Source organism: Rhincodon typus, chromosome 29 (genome assembly GCF_021869965.1).
Source record: "Rhincodon typus isolate 14 chromosome 29, sRhiTyp1.1, whole genome shotgun sequence".
In the NCBI taxonomy this organism is placed as follows: Eukaryota; Metazoa; Chordata; class Chondrichthyes; order Orectolobiformes; family Rhincodontidae; genus Rhincodon; species Rhincodon typus.
In genome coordinates, this window is record NC_063360.1 from 21678713 (window position 1) to 21705619 (window position 26907).

The window sequence follows — 26907 nt, forward strand, 5'->3', positions numbered from 1 at the left end:
TTCCCTAAAGGACTTTAGTGAACCAAATGGGTTTTTCCCAACAATCGGCAACGGATGTACGATCATCATTCCGGATATTTATTGAATTCAAATGTCACTATCTGCCGTGGCAGGATTTGAACACTGGTCCCCAGAACGTTATCTGGGTCTCTGGATTAACTGTCCAGCAATAATACCACTAGCCCATCCATTTGTGCACCATCTTCAATCATGTGGCTGTCATCATTTTGTATTGGCATGCTCCTCTTTTTCTGAAATGCTGGCGGAGAAATCCACATATGGGAGAAAAGGGATAACTGTCTGTGTAATCTCTTAACGGTGGAAAGATGCACATTCTGCAAGGCTGCAACTCAAGCCATTCTTTTTTTTTTTTCCTTTGTCTGTGGAATGTAGGGAACATTTATTTCCTATTCCCACCTGTTCTTAAGGTGGTGGTGAGCCATCCTCCTTAACAATTGCAGATTCAAGGATCTATGGAAGCTATTAGGAAGTTCCAGTGCTTTGACCCAATGATGGTTTCTAATTCAGAATGGTGTGTTACTTGGAGGGAACCTTTTGCAACATCTTTGTATTGGGGTGAAATTCCAAAACCATTTCAGCATTGTCTTTCTTTGTGCATAGTATATTCACTTTAATTGTTGGCTTTTGTGTTATGTTTAACAGTGTTTGATAGAAAGTTAACCAGTTGAACTGCATCTTTTTTATTTAGAAGTTTCAAATGAAGCTCGGTTTGTGTTTACTGTGGAAAGCATAGTCATGCCACAAAAACTGAAAGGAACCCTGACCTTTATAGTAAAAGTAAGTTCAATCATTGCGTAGATTTCCTGTCTGAATTTTCCTTCTATTCTATCCACTCCTTCACTGTACTGTTTCTTTTTTTCCAGACAGATGATGGATCTTCTCATGAAAAACTTGATTTTAAGTTGCACTTCACTTGCACTTCCTACATGATTACGACGCCTTGTTATAGGTTTGTTTTCAAGTTATGCAAAGACTTATTCTACTTCGAGAATATTGGTGACTCCCAAGACAATTTAAGTATTAATGATATTTTAATAATGATCATGAAGTGGTGATACATTTTAAAATAAAGTGACTGAAATAAGAATAGAAAACTCACATGTACAGTTGTGATCTGAAGTGAATTATAGGTTACGTTTTAGTTAAGATCCTTCTTGAGGATTGTAATTGTCTTTGCTCACAACTTTCGTGTCATTAGATAACTGCAACTTTGTCGTTCTTACACATTACGTGCCATCCTAATTGTTCAATTATCTTGGGTAAATGTGCATTTATTCTCTTTCTAGTTATTTACAACAATGTAGTATTGCAGTTGTAAATTCTTATGATCATAGTTGATAGTAATGCTGGACGAGTCAGATCTTAGAATGAAATCTCGTTTGATAGATAGTATAAAAACTGAAAGCCCTGCAGATGCAGTAAACCAGAAACAAAAACAGAACTTGCTGGAAAAGCTCAGCAGGTTTGGTAGCAGCTGGAGAGAAAGCAGAGTTAACATTTCATTTCAAGTAACACTTCCTCAGAACTGGATAGACAGTGTTTATTTTTGCTTTGGTTACTGTGGTGGTTCATCACTGAAACATAAGCACATTAATATGTTACACAAAAATAGCAACCATAGCAATATATAGGCATTTAGATCTTAAAACCAGCAACAAAGCAAAGTTTCAATCTATTTCCCAACACTATTCTTCTCCCAATACTTGAATCCAGAGAAATGTCACTCCTATCTTAACTCAAGTTTTTTTTTAAACTGAACTGATTCTTCATGGTTTTTTTTTCCTTGGACTGCTGAAACAGTTTTAAAAATCATTCCCAGGTCTGCTGGCATGAACCTTTCACAATTCTGAATGGCCGAAACTTTGAGTTTTAATATCTTAAGGACTTCCATTCAAGCTCACTCGGCTTGGAAACTTCACAAATTCCCGACTGGGAGAAAACTGGTCTGTGTTCTGAATTGAAATCCTGATTCTTCTGATTTGCTTGGAGAAAACTATTATTTTATATTGACGTCAAAAGCTAAGCAACTAGTCTGTAGTCAACCATATAAACATTCCATCCGAAAGGTCTACGGATGCTGTAAATCAGAAACAAAAACAAATTGCTGGAAAAGCTCAGCAGGTCTGACAGCATCTGTGGAGAGAAATCAAATTTAATGTTTCGGGTTCTGAGAAAGGGTCCCTCAAACTGAAACATTAACTCTGATTTCTTCACAGATGCTGCCAGACCTGCTGAGCTTTTCCAGCAATTTCTGTTTTTGTTAAACATGCTATCCATTCACCACAGGTATCTTGCCAGGCATTTGATTGAAGTCACATGCCTTCTTGGCAGTGACCCGACTTCATGATTTTGACCTTTTTTTTAAAAAGAAATAACATAGACTTGGTCACTGCTGTGAAGTTAATCTGCCTATTTTATTAAAAGATCAAATCCTGAATGATAGTATGTTTTTATATCTCTTGCGTTAATGCAGATTAGATGTTCAGATCCTGTAGTGGACAGTCTGATGCAATGACATGCTAGTTGTCTACTGGTAAATGAATAAAGCAGCTTGTGTTTTTTTTTGCCCATATACAGAAAGTTGTGCTTTGTAATCCCACAACCCTTCTATAGGAGCATCCTGTTCTTTCTGTCTTCTAACATTACATGGAATCCACAGAATTAGTATCTGGAATAATTGTTCAGTAGTGGCTTAAAATTTTCTATACAATAACTGCAACATTTCTTCTAAGGACCAGACTCCATGTTTTAAGAGTGTGGCAAGATTTTTAATTGATTAATTGGAAGGAATTTAAAGGTCTTGCAGATTAAAACTTGAACGAATGGTGGTCCTGCAGTGCCGAATGCAGTCGTGGTCTCCTGTTTAGCTCCTGGAGTAGTCCTTTTGATACAAAACTAATATACCTGCTTAATATAAATCTACTTCTATCTCTTTCCCAAAACCTACAGATGAGGCTGTTTTGGTTCACTCATTGTTTTAACCTGTACCTGCCCCGTCGAACTTGTTTCTTTCTAACATGTCTCCATTTTCTCTCTTCTCAGTCTAGACCATTTCTCCCTCCCCTGTAACTCTACTCAGTAATTTCCAATTTCTTGACCCTGGCCACCACTTCACTAGGGACATCTGACCTCTCTGTACCTTTATCCTCCAACCAGGATAGTTTGAGAGCTCTCCTTGTTTCCCTAGCTTCCAGTTGCGTACCATTTTAATTTGCCACTTTTTTCTCTCGTGCCATGGTTCAGTACTTCAATGTGATGCAGTGGTCCAGTAAAGCTCAAGGAATAGCACTACTGCTGAATCAGCACTTTCCAGCCTGCAGGACTCAATGTGCAGTTCAACAATTTTGAAATGGAGCCTGTCCCCCATTTTTTTGGCCATATGTTGGACTTAATTTTGTGTGCCCACAAGCAAATTCATGAAAAACGTTGTCTGTTACCCTGACAGTCACTCACTTTGAACAAATGTTTTTGTTTGTTTCACTACAAACTCCTTGTGCTTTCTTCGTCATCTTTGTCTTTTAACTTCATCTACCCTCTGCGCCTTTTCCCAAATGAGCCTATTTGTTATTGTCCCTTGCTCCCTTTTCATAAAATCCATTACTATTCTACCTTCCTTCACTTCTGAGTTGATACAATGTTAACTGTTTCTCTGAACAAGTGCAACCAGATCTGCTGAGTGTGCCTAGGGTTTAGTTTATATTTAGTGTAAATTTCATAACGTTTTGAGCTTATGACGAGTAAAAGTTGACATGATTATTATTGATTATTAACAGGGCTATGCCAGCAAATATAGCAATGCCATTTAGTGACATGCATCACTCTGTCAAGTTCTGACTTCAAAATTATGCTTGTAAATTAGTGGATGGACAAGTAGAAAAAAATTGCATGAAAGTTGTTTATTTTTAAATCCAACTTATTCACTAAATTCCTTTTCATAAAACGAACCTGTCACCCCCTTGCTGGCCTGGTGTATGTGTGACTTCAGTTACATAATTGACACTCAGGCCTCTCAGTTGTTAGCTATTATTTTTCAAGGAAGTCCACAACCTTGGCACCTTGCTAGATGCTGAATTTAAATATTCTTCAAACTTGCGTATAGCAAGAATTCTCTAGCCATAAGAATGCCAGTATATGGAGTACTTGTACTGCTTGTTGATGTAATTACATTCTCTGCTTTACAAATTAGACCAACCTTTTACTGAAAGGTTTTTGATTGCAGACTACCATTTATAAAGGCTTTCTCTTGCTTTGCAGTGACGCATTTGCAAAATTGCTAGAGTCTGGTGAATTGAAGATGTGTTCAATGAAAGTAGATGGAATAAATATTTCTTTCCAGCTTCTTCTAGCTAAAATTTGCTTTCATCATCACTTCTCAGGTACTTCTTTCTGTACTCAATTAGAGAATTGTTTTGTTGTATTGACATTTGCATTTCCTTTTGAATGTTAATGACCTCTATACAACTGACATTGTATTTTTAAGAGTGAATTGCAGATATACTGGCCTTCACAGCCCCGCAATGTGCCAGTAGATCAATTCAGAGCCTTTGCCTAAAACTCAAAGGCCATAGAAGATGTACTTGGCCTTACCTACGTGAACAATGTAGTGAAAGCTGAAAGAAACAACTTGTAATGGTTGAGTACAGTCTCTTGTCATCAGTTTATTTCATGGACACAATGTTTTGGACTACTTGTGGCTCAGCTGTGTTTTTTCCAATGCAAAGTATTCTTCCTGGAAATTTGTTTCCAACAGTGCACGATAATTTCTCGCTTTTAGTTTCCAACAAATGCCATGTTTGTACTTAGTACTTCCAATCGCCAGCTTCCTCCAAAACTGACTGCTACCTTTTATGTAGCACCTTTTGACTTGACTCACAGCACTAATTTTTACTACGCGTGATGCATTCCCAATATAACCTGGCCATTGACATGTAGAAATGCATCATTCGAATTAATCACAGACTAAGCAATTGTAACAATCACAGTAACATTCTTTGTATGGTGACTTGAGGATTGCTAATTCCTCCTGTTTGCCTGAGACTGCACTGCACTTCAGTGGAATTAAGTGTTTGTTCTTGCCAGAATGGTGAAAATTGAATGTTAGTGATGCATTTGCATTCGTAGTAATTTACATGAATTGCTAATGAACATTTCATTTTATCCAGTATGTGTCAAACCAGCACTACATTCAATCAGTTTAGTTTATATGCTATGTGTGTTGGATTCGCATTTAGTTACAGTGAAACATTTCAAAATCTACTTTCAGATTAGTCAAATTCTGACTGAATCTTCTTAATTCTGCTATAGTTACACAAATCATGTACAAATAGGTCATAATTGTTCCATTGTTCAAAACTGAACACTCATTTTCTGGAACGGACTGTCCAATGCACGTATATTGAGAGATCCATGTTTAGTGAAAAATGTAACTGGCCTTCTGCTGTACCTTGATCTTGAACAGTGAAAGATTGGTCATTCTATCTTTCTCACTGTCACGGTCTCAGCTGATATTTTGACCAGAAAGATCACAGGCTGAAATTTAGCTTGGTGGTTGTTGTTTTTTTTTTAAACGGGATGGTCTCTCAAACGCAAACACTCGATCTTGTACATTTTGGTTTTAACAATAAAACAGATCTTTTATTGTACAAAAGAAATGGCAAAATAGAATAAACCAAACTAAGTAGTACAAATCTAAAGATTTCAAAGAACATAAAAGATAAAAGTGTGGAACTGGAGGAAGGGCCCACCCTGAAACGCCAGCTTTCCTGCTCCTCTAATGCTGCCTGGCCTGCTAAGTTCCTCCAGCCCCACACCTTGTTATCTCTGACTCCAGCATCTGCAGTTCTTACTATCACACAAAGTAAATCCTAGTAATCCAAACAGCATTCCATGACAGTACAGATCATGCTCTTCTCCATCTTGTGTAAGGTTTGACTTGGCTGTGGATTCAATTCCCACTTGTGAAAATCTGATAGCCTCCTCTCTGTGTTGTCATTCGACTAAGCTTAAACCTTTTCAGCTTCACATAACCTGTACACTGTTTTAACCAAACACTCTGGTGTGAAACTTTTAATCTAATCTCCTTATTCTAAAAGTATATTTAATCATTCTTAATTATCTTCTCCCTTTTTTAGAGCAAACTGTTTTAGACATCCAGCTTTAGCTAAGACCCCTGCAGAACTGCCCAAGCTTAAACAAAGAAGTACCTCTTCCAACCTGATTGTTCCCCCTACGCCCCAAAAAGAATTATTCCAGAATCTTCTACCTAAAACTATAATGTACTACTTTGTATAACGTAAATTCTTACAGTTTAAACAAAAACCAATTACTCCCCAGGAAGCCTTCACATTATTGTTTAAAATAAATCTCCTTGACTACAGAAATTAAACCCCTTCACACACACACAACCCACATGCCACTAATTCAAATTCAAGCATGCAAACTCAAAAATAAAGTATATCTAAATAGCATACCTTCCATCAAAACACTCCATGTTAAACTCCATTGTTTTGCCTTCAGTCAACATAGCCTGATACTGTGGCATCTCAAAGTGCAAGTGCTAATACCAACATGTGCTAATTTGATGAGGGTATGTAAAAAGGTTCCAATTGGAATGGATCCTATATCTTCAGATAGCCAAGAAGAATGTGATAGATCAACGTTTATTTTACTGGTTGCTGTCAACTTGTCTGTTACTGCAAAGAGCCCTCCTGTTAATTCTTGAGTACAATGCAGGCTAGTTATCTCCTGAAGAATGTAATATTCTGATTGAAACTCTTTGTAAAACTAAAATAGTCTTTTTTTCCTCCTAATTCCAAACCAGGAATTTCATTTCCTAGAGCAGCCTTGAGCCATCTTAGTCCCTATGCCTCATTAGAAAATTCTATAAAATGGATTCATTAAACTTAAATGTTCTGCTTTAGCATTTTTTGTACTTTCTTGTCATAAACCACTTCTGTTTAAATTGTGTTTCTCTGTAATATGTCAAATTGTATATTGTGGCATTATGTGTGCAATAATCTTTCTTTCCATCCTCATAGTTGTGGAACAAATCAATTCATGTGCATCTATGTATAGTCGTTCTATCCAGGGTCATCACATGTGTCTTTTGGTGAAACTGGTGAGTATGAGCCTGTAAGTAGAATGTAGTGATGTGTCTATGCTACAATCCTGTTTGCTTCTGTTTGGCCTCCATCAGTTTTTGAAACTAGGAAGTGACTCCAATAGTTTAAGCACAATGAGAATTTAATCACATATTGCGAACATTCCCATAATAATTGTAAATCAAGGAAGGAAGGGAGGGAGGACCATATTGAAGTCAGAATCACTAGGGAAGCAGAACTGAGCAAACTGAAGCAACTGTGGGTTGACAAAGTCTCCAAATCCAGATGGACTTCATCCTCGGGTCTTAGGTTCCTAATGAGGCAGTAGGTGCATTGGTGTTAATTTTCCAAAAGCCCCTAGATTCAAAAAGTTTTAATCAGATTGGAAACTGTAAATATCAAAATGGATTATTTACAGAGGTTATAGACGTGCACTCATCAAATCTCAAGGCATTCAGAAAGAGTTTCAGGGATTCTTGAATGGAAATCGTGTTCAACCAAATTATTAAGTGACTTTGAAGGAGTAATATAATGTACTGTGGATGTTTACTTGGATTTCAGGAAGGAATTTAAGAAAATTTTGTAAAATGCCACATCAAGGGTTATTTCAGAAGGTACTAGCCCATGGTGTAGGCTGTGACATGATAGCATGGCTAGAAGATTAACTGTCTGACAGTAAACCAAATGTTATGCAGTGGATCTGTGATTGACAGGATTCGTCAAGTAAAGTCCCACAGAGTTCTGTGCTGAGGCCTCAATTTATAATTGAACATCAATGACTTAGGTGAGGGGAATGAAAGAATGCTAGCTAAACTTGCAAACCTACTACGCAGGTAGTAACATACATTATGAAGCAGGCATAGGGGTTTGCAAAATGGAAGTTTGGGTGAATGGGTGTAAATTTGGCAGATAGAATATAGTATGAGAAAGTGTGACATTGTTCACTTGAGCAGTAAGAATGAAAAGTAGTGTTATCTAAATGGAGAAAAACCGAGGGAATCCAGTGTGCAGAAGGATTTAGTTGTACCGGTGCACAAGTCCAAAAGGTTGGTATGCAGGCACAACACATAATCAAGAAGGTTGATAGGATGCTATCCTTTATTACGAAAGAAATTGAGCATGTGCAAGTGAAAAATAATATTCTTACTCAAGGCATTGGTAAGGCCACAACTTGTGTGTGCAGTTTTTGTTTTCTTTCTTAAGGAACCCATAGACCATATGTTGTAGGAACAGATGTCGGTCATTCAGCTCATCAAGCCTTCTCTGTAGTTCATTGAGATTATAGCTGCCTTGTGCCCATAAACCCATGATTCCCTTGTTGATAAAAATCTGTCTACCTCAGCCTTGAATTTTCCTAATGACCCACTCAACAGCCATCTGTCGTAAATAATTCCACAGATTTGATCACATTCTAAGAGAAAAATCTCCTTGTTTCTGTCTTAAATGGGCTTCCCTTTACTGAGATTATGCCCTCTGGTACTAGATTCTCCCCAGAAGGTGAAGCAACCTTAGCATCTACTCTGTCAAAGCCTGTAAACTCAATACAATCCCACCTTCTGAAGAAAATCCTTCTATTCCTGAGCTCAGTGTAGTGAGCCTTCTCTGGACTGCCTTCAATGTCAGTATATTTTTCCTTGCATCAGGAGACCAAAACTATTCACAGCGTGGTCTGACTAGTGTTGTATATAGTTTTGGCAAAATGTCCCTACTTTTAACACTCCATTTCCTTTGAAATAAAGCCCAGCAATCAATTTGCCATCCTATTAGTTAGTGAACCTGGAGTTTAGCTTTTTGTGATTCACGTACAAGGACTTCCAAATTTCTCTGTGCTGTACATTTCTACAGTCTTTCCCCATTTTAAATAATATTCAGCTCTTCTATTTTTCAGTCAAATTGCATAATCTTGTATCATCCTACTTATTTCATCTGCTAAGTTTAGCCCACTCATTCAACCTGTCTATATTTCTCTGTAGAGAGATAGTAGAAACTGCAGATGCTGGAGAATCTGCGATAACCAGGTGGAAAGCTGGATGAACACTGCAGGCCAAGCAGCATCCGAGGAGCAGGAAGGCTGATGTTTTGGACCTAGACCCTTCTTCAGACCCTTTTTTTCTGAAGAAGGGTCTAGGCCCGAAACGTCAGCCTTCCTGCTCCTCTGATGCTGCTTGGCCTGCTGTTCATCCAGCTGTACACCTTGTTATCTCTATATTTCTCTGTAGACTGATTGTGTCATCCTCATTACTTGACTTCCCAGCTATTTTTATTGTCCACAAACTTGGCTGTAGTACTTTCACTTCCATCATTCAAGTCATTAATGTGTATTGTAAATAATGTGGCACCAGCATTCTGTTGTTTTGGAATTCTGAAGTATTCGTTTCAAATCAGAATTTAAGTTTGTGTAATTCTTTGGAAGTACTCTTTTAACGGTCCCATTGCAATTGATTTGTTTATCCAGTTATCTCAAATGTCATTGTGTTGCTCGAAACCTGTACAAGAGACCAGCTATGTTGGATATCCTGATCATGACTGCTATCCTGTAAAGAGAAGCAATAAGTTTACAAATTAGAGGCCCTGTTCCCACTGTTTTAGTTTCTTTGATTCAATCCCCTCAATTGAATCTTACTAATGTCAAATAAAAATGTCAGCGTGCCACATGAGATTTCTCACAGGACTAGATAACTGAATTTTAGGAATTCCGGTTACAGAAGGCACTACAGCTAAACAAACACATTCAGCAGTGCCTGGACTGATTGTGGTGCCCTATAATTGTCCTCGCACAGCCAAACAATAAAGCATACTCTTTACCTCAGAGTCACTCTGGGGTCTGAATTTGCTGACTTAGTTGGGGAAGCTCAAGATTTTATCAAGTGTTTTTCAAACTGAAATATTGCAGATAAATTGCTTTCAAGTGAGATTTTATCTTCTCAGATGTGAATTGATGTGTTCATTTGAAGCATTACAATTTTATTTTAAACAGGGTGATAGCTCTGTCTCTGTGGATGGGAAATGCAGCGATTCCTCCCTTCTTGGAAATCTTCTTGATGAATTGAAGCAGACATTGACAGAGAAGTGCTGAGCTGTTGTAAATCACACTAGAACTGTATTATGTTTTCCCTGAAAGCATGAGCTACGTAACACAAGGCATGTGAATTATTTATCTTCACAGTCATTTGCAGTTAAACATCTTAATCTCGTGTTCAAGGTTTTTTGTTTTCTTTTGGCCACTACTCCACATACTGTTTCATCACAATCTCATTATGCAACCATGTGTATTATACTGGTTACTGAGACCAGCAGCCGTTCAAATATCCAGACTCCTAGAGTGTATTGAACTGGTTTGTGTATTTCAAATTGATACTGCATTCCTGAAGAATTGAATTGTAGTGATGCTGTGTAAGCAGCTGTGAACCCAAAGTAATCTGCCAGTCTCAGTCAGAGACTGAACATTTACTTTAAATTTGTCTTAATTAAATGTTTATTCCAAAAAAAAGTGGTGTTTTGTTTGATGGTCAAAACTGTCAATCTAGCATGTAGAGTTCTCATAGAATCCTGTGTGTTGATTCTAGGATTTTGAACAATGTGTTTAAAATTATTTACTTATCAACATTCCCTCTTGGAGGTTAAAAAGAAATAATGACAAGCTGCTGTTATCTTTTGTGTCGATAAACCAATAAAAATGTAAAACCTTCTGTTGGCTTGCTTTTTCAAAAAAAAACCCACCTCATCCTCACTCCTTTAGTTTTAAACCTCTTGCATCAGGTTCTTTTTCATCCCCTAATTCACCATACAGTCAGGTAAATGCATTTGAATTTGGTGTATTGCGTCATTTCTGATGTCAGCTAGCAGTCAGTCAGTCAGTCAGTCCATTTGATTCCAGGAGAATAAGTTTGTTGTGAAACATTAAAAGGGCCATACAAGCTTTATTTGTCTCCCTTGCTTATAGGGGAAAAATACACAATTCCTCCCCACACATCTTTGGATTCTGTTGTTATTTCTAAATTTGCTGGGCTTCATGTGACCCCTGGATTCTGTGGAATTAATTTCTTAAATAATCCTATGCCATTAGCACTCAGGAAAATATACAGACTTCATTACATTCTGGTTCAAACATAGTGAAAACAGCTGACTTACAGAGCTCGGATGACAGTGACTGCCCTTGACATCAAGATTGCATTTGACGGTGTGTAGCATCAAGGAGCTCCAGCAAAGCTGGAGTCAGTGGGAATAGAGAAAGATGTCAGCTGTTTGGGAGTAGTATCTAGCACAAAGGAAAATCGATGGGGTTGTTGGTCAGTTATCTCTACTCTACACCATTTCTGCAGGAGTTCCTCACAACAGTATCCTAGCCCCAACCATCTTCAGCTACTTCATCAAAGAACTCCTCTTTGCCCCCATCCCCTCCCCCATCATAAGGTCAGAAGTGGAGGATTCTTGCTGATGCTTGCACAATGTTCAGCACCATTCGTGACTCTTTATCTACTGAAGCAGTCCATGTTTAAATGCGGAAAGACCTGGACAATTTTCCAAGCTTGGGCCGAAAAGTGTCAAGTACCATTTGCAATAACCAAATACACTGCAATGATTTTCTCTAAAAGAGAACCTAGCCATTGTCCCTTGACATTCAGTAGTGTCACCATCACGGAGTCCACGCCATCACTGAGTCCCCACTATCCACCTCTTGGGGTTACCATTGGCCAGAAACTCAACTGGACTCTGTATAAATACACTGGCTACAGCAGAGATCAGGAATCATGCAGCAAGTAACTACCCTCTGACTTCTCAAAAAGTCTGTCCACCACCTACAGAGCACAAGTCAGGAGTACACCTCCCTCACTTGCCTGGATGAATGTAGCTACAATATGCAAAGAGTTTGACCTCTATTCATGTAGCCCACTTACTAGGTACTGCATCTTACACACATCCACTGCCTTCATTGGTGCTTGGTAATAACATTTTGTGCTGTGTAAAGCTGATGGGGAGGTGCTGGTGTTTACTGCAGTCTCCAAGGTCAGCAGTCACCTGAAACCAGGTTATAGTCCAACAGGTTTATTTGAAATTGCAAGCTTTTGGAGCATTGCTCTTTTGTCAGGTGAAGGACTGTAAAGACACACTGCAGAAATTCATCTAGGCTTTTTAAGCAGCACCTTCCAAACTCATGACCACTTCCATCTAGAAGGACCGAGACAGTAAATGCATGGAAACACCAACACCTGCAAGTTCCCCTCCAAGCCATACACCATCCTGACTTGAAAATATATGGCTGCTCTTTTAGTGTCATTGGGTTAGGGTTAACTCATTTTTGGTCCTGGAACTTTGTCCCAAATGGCATTCTGGGATCTACTTCAAGCATGTGGACTGAAGTGCCGTGACCTTGAGGGCAACTAGGGATGAGCATCAAATGCTGGCCTAGCAAATGATGCTGACATCCTAGAGGTGAATTTTTTTTTGAAAGCATCTTAAATTCATCTCGTAAGGGTAGGCAGAATCACTGTTGGATTACTTGTATGGAGGGTTATCCAAATACATAAAGAATGACTCAAAATACAACTGAAAGCATATAAAGGAGCAAAAGTTGACCAAATTAGCATGCAAAGAGGGAAATGTGAAATATGCAGGGGAACGAAATAATTTGCTTGAAAATGTGAGAAATAATTAAAATAATTTCCAAAGCATTTTGTAATATCACAATTCTGAATTGCTTTTGCCAGTACCTTGTACAAATGACCAAAGCATTTGTTCTATGAACAATATCTCGGAAGCAGTGCTGAACTTCATGACCAGTTAGTAATTTTTGTGATCATGTTTGCCTAGAGTGCCTGGAAAAGTCCATGTGCCTGTTCACATAGTGTCTTGTGGTTGGTGTCCACTGAGGAATGCTGATAGCCCCTTGACCTGTCCGTCCTCCCTGGACTGACCTATCCCCTCCCTAACTCCCCACCTACACTCACCTTTATTGGCTCCATCCCCGCCTCTTCGACCTGTTTGTTTCCTCTCCACCTATCCTCTCCACTATCCATCTTCCATCCGCCTCCCACTCTCTCCCTATTTATTTCAGAACCCCCTTCCCTTCCCCCTTTTCTGATGAAGGGTCTAGGCCCGAAACGTCAGCCTTTCTGCTCCTATGATGTTGCTTGGCCTGCTGTGTTCATCCAGCCCTGCACCTTGTTGTCTCGGATTCTCCAGCATCTGCAGTTCCTACTATCTCTAATGCTCATAGCATGTTAGTTTGAAATGTCCTGATAATGCAACGCTCCTTTAGTACTGTGTTGGGAATGCTAAATTATGTGCTGAGGACAGACTGTTCCTTCGACATGAGTAATATCAATAGAAGATTGATTGCAATGGTTGTAAAACCTTTCTTTGTGGCATGCTCTGCAAATGTTAAGTCTCCAAGGTCCTTTATCCTGCACTCCAGAAGATATGTCATCTTTACATAAAATGCTTTAATGTACAGTTGAAGCGATGAACCTGTAAATTGAAATCATCAAAATGTTATGATCTCAAAATAACCCTTGGTTCTGGTGACGCTATTTTAAAAACATTATAGTAGGTACTCAATGAATTAAAGAACTGTAATGAGATGGGATCAAACCTAATGGGAGGGGTCCAGCTTCAATCCTTACTAATTATAAAGAAGCAGGAGTAAATAATTCAGCCTGAGTCTGCACTGTCATTCCGTAAGATCACATCTGCTCTGTAGCTCAACTTTATTTACCTGCCTCTGATCAAGGTAATTGGGGAACCTTTATTGGGTTAGGCCTGTCAGAATTACACAGATACGTGTGATGTGTGGCAGATAATTGTTTCTTCACAAATAATTCCGACATAGAAAGTGAGAGAATCACGATTACTATTTGGAGAACAGATATCCATCCCAATTCTCAATCTAGTCATGAGGGACATGGATAGGGTGAGTAACCAAGTCTTTTTCCTAGGGTAGGGAGTCCAAATCAAGGGCACAGGTTTAAGGTGAGAGGGGAAAGATTTGAAAAGGACTTGTGCGGTGTAACTTTTTTTACACAGAGGGTGGTGTGTTTTTGGAACAAGCTGTCAGAGGAAGTGGTGGAGGTGAGTACAATTGCAACATTTAAAAGGCAACCTTATGGGTATGTGAATCGGAAGGGATATGGGTCAAATTTTGCCAAATGAGACTAGTTCAGATTGGGATGTCTAGTCAACACGGACGTGTTAGACTGAAGGGTCAGTTTCTATGATCTATGAGTCATCATTTTAAGAAAATACAGTGCAGTATTGACAAATTCTACAATTTAGCTTTTGTGAGTTGGGTCCTGGATAATAAAGCGTGTGTTATTCCTTTACTGTCCATTTAATGCAAAAAAAAGTTGTGCCTATCCTTGTCTCGCTGCTATCTGTGTACAGTGTTAATGAATACACTGCACTAATGTAAAAAACACAGAGAATTCAGCACGACATGTTTCAGACTCAGATCTGGTGATATAAATCTTTGATTTCCTGGTCCTTAGTTTATTCTGTATCAGTACGAGTCATCCTGCTGCACAGATGGCTTCTCCATTGTCAATCATTAAAAAGTTCATGAGTGCATCTTTTATAGCAAAAGAAAATTTAAATTTATGGCCACAGACCTCACCTAATTCCTCCTCAATTGAGGGATTTAGAGAATGAGCCCAGAGGGGACTTTGTATTGCAACAGCAAACATGCTTCTAAACTACTTCTTTAATTGTGAAGTATTTTGGGACTTGAGAGGTGCTTTATATGTGCAATCCTTAATTAGTAATTTCACAGCTATGCTATTAAAGCACAATATCTAAGCATGGTTTCAATAAATGCAACCCTGGTAAATATTTTAAATAGCTTACTTTGGTTCCAGATGAATAGGAGAAGAATTTTGTAAGTAAGATGATCAAAAAGATTTAGAAAAATTACCTCTTTCTGAGGATGTTAAGTTGTTAAAATTTAAATGGAAAACTGGGGATGTGGAAAGGTCATATTCTCATTGTCAGCAACTGATGATAAATTACATTGTTTTATTGGTGGGTCTTTTTTGAAAAAGCCACTTCCTGCTTGCAGCAAAATATTGTCCTTCATGCCACCTTCTGGTTCAGGCAACAAGAAAGAGCACAGTGCTGTGTGCATTGTTTCAGTGGATACAACGTTTCTTTGAAGCAAAATTTGCATTGAAAGCAGCACTTTGAAAACAGTCAGGATGGACCGTCAACAGTCTAAGCGTGTAATGATGCCTCTCAGCAGGTTATTCTTGATAATTACTTGGTGGATGTCTGCTGTACAAGGTAGGCATGTTCATAAAATTCAGTAATTCAATAACTCCAAGCCTTACAAAAGATGTTCTTTTGTAAGTAGCTTGTTATCAAAACAGTAGAAGGGTCCAGACCCGAAACGTCGGCTTTCCTGCTCCTCTGATGCTGCCTGGCCTGTTGTGTTCATCCAGCTCTATACCTTGTCATCTCAGACTCCAGCATTAGCAGTTCCTACTATCTCTGAATAGAATTGTAAACATTTCTATGTGGAAGGAGTTCTTTCAACCATTCCTCCCACTACTTGCTAAAACTCCACATTGTAACTTTAACCTTTCTGTTCGGTATTCAAATAATCTTTGTTAATACATAGGAAAGCCCCTGTTTTGTAACACTCAAACAGTTGCGTACAGTTATATTTGAATTATAAATGAAAACTAATAGAGTATGCAATCATTTTGTGTTTTCTTGGTTTATGGAAAAGATTGCGCCGATTTAGTCCATGTTTCTCCACTCCTAAATTAAGATTAAAGACTTGTCTGAGAGTATATAACAAATAAATTTACTTCATTAAAAATGCAATTGAAATTTATCTTCCACTAAAGTATCTAAAAGTGTAAAATTATACAGTAACACAGAAGGATGCCATTTGGCCAATTGTACTCATGTCGGTTTTCTCTAAGAAATGAGCAATTAGTCCAACCATTCTCTGTGCCGTCATGAAATCATCTTTAGGGGGTTGGTTAGCTCGGTTGGCTGGACAGCCAGTTTGCGATCTAAGTGATGCCAGCAATGTGAGTGAAATTCCCGCACAGGCTGAGGTTACCATAAAGTGTTCTCCTCTCAATCTCTCCCTTTCCTCAGTGGCGGTGACACTCAGGTTAAAACCACCGCCAGTCACCTCTCTGTCTCTAATGAGAGACCAGCTCTATGGCTTGGTAAGATTTTGATGACTTTACCTTTGTAAGATCTTATTGGGGTGCCCAATCTATGGCACAAATGGCTCGCTAGAGCACTTTGTATGACCCAACATCTGTTTTACTGCTAGACCAAATTTACAGTTCATTCAGAGGGCTCCCATAATTAATAATTAAACAATCTTACATAGGATCTATGTGATAGACCAGGAATTAATGATGAAAAGTGCATTTTTTTGTTTTATTTGAAGCCACAGTTGCAAGTACAGTTAAGTAGAAGAAGAAGACTTTGCAAGGAGCTGCTCCTTCCATCAGACGCTCCTTCTCTCCTATGTGTGCTGCTGCAGGCCTTACTGGTGAGACTATCAGCAACAAACATGGGAGAGCGGTAGTCTGTATTTGGAAGAACAGTGAATAGCCCAAGGCCAGGAGTCTATGGGCCAGCTCTGGGATTAGGAGGTTTTCAAGGAGACTGTGGCTGAGAAGAAGAGAGAGGAGATGAGAGTCACATCACTAGGATAAGATAATAAGAGTTTGGGGGGAGAGGGAGTAATAGGCTGACCCTCCCGCTGATTATTCTTTCATTCAATTTTCTAAAAAGAAATTGCCTTTTACCAAGATAACAAGGTGTAGAGCTGGATGAACACAGCAGGCCAAGCAGCATCAGAGGAGCAGGAAAGCTGACGTTTCGGGCCTAGACCCTATCTCTGAAACAATTTTAACCCCACTGCAAAGCCATTTTCTGAAGAAGGGTCTAGGCCCGAAACATCAGCCTTCCTGCTCCTCTGATGCTGCTTGGCCTGCTGTGTTCATCCAGCTCTACACCTTGTTATCTCAGATTCTCCAGCATCTGCAGTTCCTACTATCTCTTGCCTTTTACCAAATTGGATTTGAATCTCTCTGGGAAAAAAACATAGCCATTTTAATTTCAACGTGAAATGTTTGCTAGTGGAATAATGGTGTTAGTGGAAAGCTTTGAAGTGCAGAGTCCCATGCATTATTTTCTTAAAGTTAAAAGGGGCAGACTAAGATAGACAGTGAGAGGAATAAGAGAAAGGGGCTCAGATATAGCGAGAGAGGGAAAAAAGAGTGTGGGGAAGAGGGGTTAGAGAGAAGGAAATCAGGCCAAGAAAGGAGAGAATCCAGGCTGAAATTCAACCGAGTTCCAACACCCAACTTAATGTGAATTCTGGCAAGGTCAGCTCAGGGTATGCCCCATCAGAGGCGACCCAGGGTTAGTATTAGTTAACACTAACTTCTTTTTGCCTCCAGTTGCCACCTTTTTTTCTGGTGGTCATGAATTGAAGATAATTCTGTGTATTAGAATCTATTACAACAATGTATTCACTTTCTTATTGTAGGGAGGTAGTGGCATAGTAGTAATGTCACAAGACAAGTTACCTGGAGCCCCAGGTTAATGTCCTGGGGACCTACGTTCAAATCCCACATTGGCAGAGGGTGAAATTTGAATTCAATAAATCCAAATTAAAAACTAATGTAATGGTGACTATGTAGAGATACATCTGGTTCACTAATGTCCTTTCAGGAAAGTAATTACCATCTCTGGCATATATGAAACTTCTCTCTCTCTCTCTCTTAAATGGGTAATTAGGGATTGGCAGGGTTATCACATTTTGTTTTTAAAAAATCCCTCTCACCATTTAAACTAAAGGACATTCTATTTTATGAAATCTTCTAAAAATGTTACCAAGCACCTCCTTTGGTGCTAACCATCAAAATCACAACTAACTTCTATCCCCAGCATATCTTTGCAAACACTTTCCATTCTTTGCAAAGAACCCAAATTGCTCTCATCCTCTTAATAACCGAATCTCATCACTGGTATCAGTCTTAAGCAATTCTTCCAGTAATATGGCAATGTAAATGTTGTCTAACCCAAGTCCTGCATACTTTTTGCATTACTTATTTGTTTTTGCTTTTTATCCCCATTTCTATAAAAGTAACATCCTCATTTCCTTTTTGAGAGCATTAGCAATTTGTCCTCTGTATATTTTTGCTTCTCATTTTAAAGTTTTATGAATGAGTGTATGTTGCCTTTTTCATTTTCCCTACATATATAGCATGCCCATTTTCTTTAGAGATCTGTCTAAACAACCTACCAACCCATTTGTCTTTCTGAAATTATTTTATAGTTAAACACTTTTTTTGCTGTTTGAAAATATTTTATCGTACTCAATTTCTCAAATCCAGAATGGTTGTCTGGATAATGAGCTCTTTGAGAAAATAATGGAGAAAATTGATAAAGGGATGCAGTGTACATGGCTTTTCAAGATGAGTAAAATAAAGCATGCAACTGAGTAAAATGCATACATATCGTACTGCAGTGAACCAAGTAAAAAGGATAGATTTCCAGTCCATGGTAAGTTTTGTATTTGTGTTGTTAACGCAAGGATAGAAACTAGGCTGAGGGATAGCAAACAAAATTGTGATCATCCAATATTTTGAAGACTGTTAGAATGTACTATTGTTAGTAACGAAAGTGATCAAGCTGTATTGGATGGAGTGTAGTAGGAGGGCACCACTGTTTACAATACTTCATTTATTTTAAACAAATGGTTTTTAAGCCCCTTTTACCATCCAGTTGGTTAAAATTGAAATCACTGGCTTCAGTCATAGTAGATAAGCAAAGTTTGTAACATCCAAGTACATAAGCAGTAATTAACAAAAACCATAAAAAGAATATTACCTGGTCTGATTTAAGAGGTCGTGTGATGAAAGCAGCTGGCTTCTTCATGCCTATGATTGTATTTTTCACCTGAAAAATGTCTCTGTGCTAGCAAAAGCCCAAAACACACAATTGTCCAGTTACAAGCAGTCCCCTGTTGCCCTACCTTACTTCTCTTTCTATACCATGTTTGCCTGTTTCTGTACAAAGTCAGAAGTCACACAACACCAGCTCCAAAAGCTTGTGATTTCAAATAAACCTGTTGGACTATAACCTGGTATCGTGTGACTTCTAACTCTGTCCACCCCAGTCCAACGCTGGCATCTCCACATCATGTTCCTGTACAATTAGCTCATGGGACTTTGAAGTTAACAATAGCTTGATCTGTAGGAAACTTACACATTGCAAAGAGCAAATAAAATTATGCTCTAACAAAAATTTCATACTATACTCCAATTCAATATAGCTTGATCATTTTTGTCGCAATCAATATTACATTCTAAGAGTCTTCAAAATATCAAGTGACCACGACTTTCTTTTCTATCCTTCAGCCATATACTGGAGATCTGTCTGCTTCATTCGCTTCAGTACCATATGTATTTATTTTACTCAGTTGCATGCTTTATTCTACTCATCTTGTAAAAGTCATGTGCACTGCATTCCTTTATTAATTTGTTTCATTATTTCATCAAAGAACTCATTATCCATACAACCACTGAAAATGAATGACACTAATTTTCTTCAATTTATTATTTCACAAAGCATCAAATAATCATTCCTTTTTCCCTCCTCAATTTCAGGACACAGTCAAAAGAAGTGTGAACTAGAACTCGCTTATTCAAAATCCACAATCTATGCTGTGGAAGGTGCTGAATTTTCTCTCTCATGCACCACAAATTACTGTAGGAATAGCTCCTCCCCACCAGAATTAAATTGGTGTAAGCAGACATCAACAGGTTGCACATTGTTACCTCAGCTGAAGGATTTTGTCAATCGGACCACATCCTACTCTCATTTTGGACCAGGTACAATGACTTCTGTCCTTCAGATCTCCCCTGCTCACATGAACCACCGTGGAGTCTATCAGTGTCAGGGCCGACTCCCTACTTACAGTCCAGCCACTGTGATGGGCCACATGGTAACAGTTTTGGTGAAACGTAAGTATGAATAAAGAATAATTTTAAGTTTTTTTTTTCACGTGTGTAATGTGTAATGTTTTGAAATTTCAAGACATGTCCAAGGCTCAATTCTCTGAACAAATCCATTCAAACTTTGGTTGTTGTTGCATCTTTCAACCAAGGATATATGATACCATGCAATCTTAAATGCATTCTAGTCAGTCATATCTGAAACTGCCAGGAATAGTCATCTAACCTTGCTAACCAGTCTACCATGAGGAACCTTGTTGAACACCTTGCTGAAGTCCATATAGATCATGTTCACCGCTCTGCCCTAATCAGTCCCCTTTGTTACTTCTTCAAAAAATGCAATCAAGTTCATGAGACATGATTTCCCATACACAAAGCCATGTTGACTATCCCTAATCAGTTCTTGCCTTTCTAAATACATGTAAATCCTGTCCCTCAGGATTCCCTCCAACACCTTGTCCACCACTGATGTCAGGCTCAGTGACCTATAGTTCCCTGACTTTTCCTTACCACCTTTCTTAAATAGTGTCACCTCATTAGCCAACCTCCCATCTTCTGGCACCTCACCTGTGGCTATTGATGATACAAATGTCTCAGCAAGGGGCCCAGCAATCGCTTCTTTAGCTTCCCACAGAATTCTAGGGTACACCTGATCAGGTCTTGAGGATTTATTCATTTTTATGCTTCCAGCACCACCTCCTCTGTAATATGGACATTTTTCAAGATATCACTATTTATTTCCCCACGTTCTATATCTTCCACATCCTTCTTCACAGTAAACACTGGTGCAAAATACTCATTTACTATCTCCCACCATCTCCTGCGACTCCACACCTAGCCGGCCTTGCTGATCTTTAAGGGCCCGTATTCTCTCCCTAGTTACCCTTTTGTCCTTAATGTATTTATAAAATCCCTTTGGTTTCTCCTTAACCCTATTTGCCAAAGCTATCTCGTGTCCCCATTTTTCCCTCCTGATTTTCCTCTTAAGTATACTCCTACTGCCTTTATAATCTTCAAAGGATTCACTTTCTCTGTTGTCTATACCTGACACATGCTTCCTTCTTCTTCTTGACCAAAACCTCAATTTCCCTAGTCATTCACCATTCCCTACACCTATCAGTCTATATGGACTTCAGTAAGGCATTTGACAAGGCTGATTAGCACGGCTCGATCACGTGGACTACAGGGTGCCATTTGGCTACAGAACTGTCTCAAAGGAAGAAGACAGAGGGTGATGGTCACGGGCTGCTTTTCAGACTGGATACCTGTGACCAGCAGTGTGCCGCAAGGATCGGTGCTGGGCCCATTGCTTTTCGTCATTTATATAAATGATTTGGATGTGAACACAGGAGGTACGATTTGTAAGTTTGCAGATGACACCAAAATTGGAGGTGTAGTGGACAGCAATGAAAGTTACCTCAGAGTACAACGGAATCTTGACCAGATGGGCCAATTGGCCAAGGAGTGGTAGATGGAGTTTAATTTAGATAAATGTGAGGTGTTGCATTTTGGAAAGGCAAATCAGGGCAGACTTGTACACTTAATGGTAAGGTCCTGGGAGTGTGGCTAAACAAAGAGACCTTGGAGTGCAGGTTGAAAGTGGAGTTGCAGGTAAAAAGGATAGTGAAGGAGGTGGTTGGTATGCTTGCCTCTATTGGTCAGTGCATTGAGTATGGGAGTTGGGAGGTAATGTTGCGGCTGTACAGGACATTGGTTAGGCCACTTTTGGAATACTGCATGCATTTCTAGTCTCCTTGCTATAGAAAGGATGTTGTGAAACTTGGAAGGATTCAGGAAAAAAGGTTCAGAAAGAAAGGTTGAAGGGTTTGAGCTAAGTGGAAAGGTTTAATAGGCTGGGGCTTTTTTCTCTGGAGCATCAGAAGCTGAGGGGTAATCTTATGGACGTTTATAAAATCATGAGGGGCATGGATAGGGCAAATAGACAAGGGTGTCCAAAACTAGAGAGCATAGGTTTAAGGTGGAGGGGAAAGATTTAAAAGGGACATAAGCGGCAACCTTTTTCACGCAGAGGGTGATGCGTATATGGAATGAGCTTCCAGAGGAAGTGGTAGAGGCTGGTGCAATTACATTTAAAAGGCATCTGGATGGGTATATGAATAGGAAATGTTTAGAGGCACATGGGCCAAATGCTGGCAAATGGGACTAGATTTATCTGGGATATCTGGTCAGCATGGACGAGTTGGACCAAAGGCTTTGTTTCCGTGCTGTATATCTCTATGACTCTGTACCTCCTGCATGCTTTAGCTATGTAACCATCACAACAGAGCTGTATGTGATTGAGAGCTTTTCTGCAACAGAGGAGCTTGTATTGCTTCATTTACCTGATAGCAGGCTGCAGCCATCTATGTGGCTTAATCTCCTGTAGCTTAATTTATAAATGGCATTCAGTTGACAGGATGCATCTGTGAAATGGATGGGATAGTTGTAGCACTGTTGAATTTCCAAACCTATAGCATGATTAGTTAAGTTATTGATGAGTCACACTTAATCAGAAAACAGAAATCTGAAGTCAAACAGAAATGAGGAGGCCAATCTGTAAAGAGAGAACAGAGTTAACTTTCTATCCTTCTTCAAAACTGGAAAACTTGGGGATGGAACAGTCTGTAAGCACTTCAGAAACATTAAAAGCAGGGGAGGAACAGAAGGGATGGTCTATGATAAAGGTTCAAGGCAGGAGACATAAAGTGACACAAAAACAGAAATTGCTGGCAAAACTCAGCAGGTCTGGCAGTATCTGTGGAACGAAAGTACAGTTAATGTTTCAAGTCTGGTCACTTTTCATCAGAACTGGACTCTGGACTCAATGTTAATTCTGCTTTCTTCCCACAGATGCTGCCAGACCTGCTGAGTTTCACCAGCAATTTCTGTTTTCATTTTAGATTTCCTGGATCCACAGTTCTTTGTTTTATTATTATAATATAACATGACAAATGGTATACAGCTACAGAGCAAAAAAATGATGGTAGTGGGCTAAATAAAGACGAAAACCTTGAAGAGGTATAAATGAAAATAGCAAATCATTATTTATAGTTAGTATGTGAAAAAAAAATGTGAGAAGTTGCTATGATTTTAAATTGTTGATCACAGTATTTTACTCGGGAAGATAGTAATGTATCTGATGAGGTACATTTTCGTGTTTCTGTTGAGCTTCGGTGAAGTGTAGGAGGCCAAGAACCGAGGTGTCAGACTTGGAGTGCAATGGAAAAATAAAATTGACTGTCGGAAACTTTGGCTCATGATTGACCTGGACAGAAGAGTTCAGCAAAATGCAATCTTTGCTTGTTCTCCCAACAACGGAGGATACAGCATCATTAGCAGACCTAAGCAGTATATTACAGTACACCATGCCAAAAGAATTACAATTAAGTCACTTAATGTTTGGTGTCTTGAACAGTGAGAAGAAAGGAGGTGAAAAGGCAAGTTTTGCATCTCCTGTGAGAAGATTCATTGAAAAGAGGTGTGGGAATGTTGGGAATGTGTAAAAGGTAGACCAGGATATTGTGGTCCCTCAGATGTTAAAAAGGTATGACATCATGCTGTATGGAGCAAAACTGTTGGAGGTTGATCTGTTAAGTGTGCAGGCTGGTAGAAAGTACAGACTTGTCATAGTTGTGGGAAAAGAGTGAATGCAGAAAAAGCATTAAACAGACAAAATTGAGGGTCCAATCAATCAGCTTGGCAGAGAATCCTCACTGGAGGAATAAAGAAAACACATTGGACACACTGGCACGGAAGCTGGTATTGTCAGAAAAGATGTGTCAGTGACAGAAAATACAAGGATAGAGAGTTGTGGGATTCGATCGGCTGAGTTTCATAAGTCATCTGGAATGGGGTTGGAACAAAGACTGATTGATAAATCCCAGAAATAGCTGGGCATCGCTTGGAGAAATATGGATTTGCACGGCGACATGTTATTTGGAGCAATAATGAAAATATAAGTTCAGTGTGGTCGAGGACTCTGATGGGTGAGGACTAAGTGGACTTCCATCCAAGAAAGGAGCAGACCATTCTCAGGAAGGTGGAACTGTAAAGGAATGGAAATCCACAGTGAAAAGCGATTGTTCAGTTTTTGGCCTGAGCCTTGTTAGAAGGCTGATCCTCGTATCCTGCTCATGTTTGAGATGATGTTAGCCTTATCCGATGCATAACCACAAGCACCTCTGAAACAATACCATCTTTCTTCTGTACATCTTCCCAACACAATTGAGACCTTATACAATGCATCTAACACCTTGAAGTTTGTTGATCCAATCTTCTTGCGAGTTTTCTACACCATGTGCTGTAACATACCAGATTTCCAGCACTCTGATCACCATCAGCCTCACGAATCTGCACTGCCTTCTTGTGCCTGAGCACAATTAAGAGATCAACATTCTCATTTTCAAATATTTCATAGCTTTGTCCCACCATACACCAGTGATACTCTCTAGTTCAACATTGCTGCATATACCCTAAGCTCCTAATTCCCAGCATTTGTAGCCATTCCTCCAACCATACACTCCATGTGTTATGGAACTGCTTCCCAGAACTCTCCACCTTGCTGCCCTCCTTCACCTCCTGGAACCATTCTCTTTCCCAGAGCTTCATTGCCAGCCATCATATATCTTACCTCTTTCTCCCTTTGGGATGGTGGCTCAGTGGTTAGCACTGCTGCCTCACAGCACCAGGGACCAGGGTTTGATTCCAGCCGCAGATGACTGTCTGTGTGGAGTTTGCACATTCTCCCCATGTCTGCATGGGTTTCCTCTGGTTTCCTCCCACAGTCCAAAGATGTGCAGCCTAGGTGGATTGGCCATGCTAAATTGCCCATAGTGTTCAGGGCTGTGTAGATGAGGTGGGTTATAGGGGGATGAGTCTGGGTGGGATGCTCTGAGGGTCGGTGTGGACTTGTTGGGCCAACGGGCCTGTTTCCACACTGTGGGAATTCTATGATCTATGATCTACTCTGAGACAGTTCCTATGTATGAAGTACAATGTAATAATGGACAATTGATATTTTTGGGGTTGGAGGAAGATTCAGAGTGGAATTCCCCAATAGTTGTTATTGGGGCCCTTGCCTTTCCTGATATATATAAATGATCTAGATCTAGTGTGCCAGAGGCAGTTTCAAAGTTTGCAGATCACATGAAACTTGGAAGATTTTTAAACTGTAAGGAGGACAGCATAGAATTCTAAAAGGACACAAACAAGTTGGTAGAGTGGACAGATAGTTGGCAGATGGATTTCAATGCAGAGAAGAGTGAGGTGATGCAATTTGGTAGGAAGAATATTGAAAGGCAATACTAAATAGGGCTACAATTCTAAAGGGGGGTGCAGAGATCATTGAAAGTGGCAGGACAGGTGGAAAGAGCAGTAAGTAAGCCATATAGTATCCTCTCCTTTATTAATACAGGCACAGACTATAAGAACGAGGAGGTGATGTCAAACTTGCATAAGATGCTGGTTAGACCTCAGCTGGAGTATTGTGTATGGTTCAAGGTGCCACATTATAGGAAGGATGTGAACGCATTGGACAGGGTGCAGAAGCGAATTACAAGAATGGTTCCAGGGATAAGGAATTTTGGTTATGAGGATAGATGAAGATGACATTGGGACTCTTTGGAGAGAAGAAGGCTAAGAGTAGATCCGATAGAATTTTTCAAAATCACGAGTGGGCAGGCTCGAGTAGTTAGGGAGAAACTATCCCCGCTTGAACAAGAACAAAAGGACATACATTTAAAATGACTTGCAAAAGAAGAAAAATTGATATGAGAAAACTGTTTTTACACTCAGTTAATGGTTAGGCTATGAACGCGCTGCCTGGAAGTGTGGTGTGAGCAGGTTCAACTATAGCATTTAAGAAGGCATTGGATGATTATTTGAACAAAAAGAATATACAAGCATATGAAGAAACAGCAGGACATTGGCACCAGGTAATGGTACTTATTTGAAGAGCTGGTGCAGACACAACAGATTGGATGGCTTCCATCCGTGTGATAAGACTTCTCTGCTTTCGTAAATCTCATACAGTCAGACACAAAAACGCATCTTATTAAATCTCATGATCACAAATAGTTTTATGTTTTAATCCTAAGAATTCAAGATGATTATTCCCAATTCCAAAATGAGAGGACAAAAAGGAGGCTTCCTAAAGCTTCGGTGTACCATGAAATTTGGCGAGAATTTGCATAAAACACTGAAAGTATTTTGGACAAAGGATAATGAAAATTGTAGCCAGCCGATACCAATAAACAGCGGCAGATTCTGCAATGAATCAATGGCAACAGATAGACATGATTTTACACTGATTCTGTCCAACCTTCAAAATGGAGATGCTGGAGATTACTACTGCTGTGCTGCTACATACCTCTCATCACAGATCATTGCAAGCGGTTCAATAAATGTGCAAATTTACGGTGAGTTGTGTTCATTTTAAGAGGACTTTAAAAAGCTCTATATAGTAATGCAACATTGCCACTAGTCACTCAAGTACCTCTGCTTTTAATTGTAATTTTTGTATTTGAAAAGCATAATGTTAAACCATCAATCTCTTCTCTCTGACATTGAATTAGAATGTCGAAACATGTTGCATTCTTTTGAGTTTTGATTTTTATAGTATAAAGCAGTTTTTTATAATATAGTTTTGAATGATGGAGAAGTAAATCTTATTACATGAAGAAAATACAATAGTATCAGCTGCAGGAAGGGAACCACGAATAGCATTGAACAGTCAACTCAGAGTGACAGCTCATTCAGCAGACCAGTTGGAATTTGATTTCAGTGCCTGAAATCTAACCATT

General features: G+C 39.3%; 2 protein-coding genes across 3 annotated transcripts in view; both read left to right on the forward strand.

Annotated features, from left to right (window-relative positions):
• Positions 1–10809, forward strand: part of sf3a2 (splicing factor 3a, subunit 2) — a 153327-nt gene extending 142518 nt beyond the window's left edge. Inside the window, exons 21-25 of the mRNA XM_048613918.1 lie at positions 710–798; positions 885–970; positions 4276–4397; positions 7059–7138; positions 10099–10809. Coding sequence (XP_048469875.1) covers positions 710–798; positions 885–970; positions 4276–4397; positions 7059–7138; positions 10099–10197 — 476 coding nt within the window. The 3' untranslated portion in view covers positions 10198–10809. The remainder of the gene's footprint in view (positions 1–709; positions 799–884; positions 971–4275; positions 4398–7058; positions 7139–10098) is intronic.
• A 4404-nt stretch (positions 10810–15213) lies between these two features.
• The window catches only part of LOC125486521, a 16932-nt gene continuing 5238 nt past the window's right edge, over positions 15214–26907 (forward strand). Inside the window, exons 1-3 of one of the 2 annotated variants that reach the window (XM_048614339.1) lie at positions 15214–15392; positions 19760–20116; positions 26203–26523. In XM_048614339.1, coding sequence (XP_048470296.1) covers positions 15308–15392; positions 19760–20116; positions 26203–26523 — 763 coding nt within the window. In that variant the 5' untranslated portion in view covers positions 15214–15307. The remainder of the gene's footprint in view (positions 15393–19759; positions 20117–26202; positions 26524–26907) is intronic. The other variant, XM_048614340.1, reaches the window with a different exon arrangement.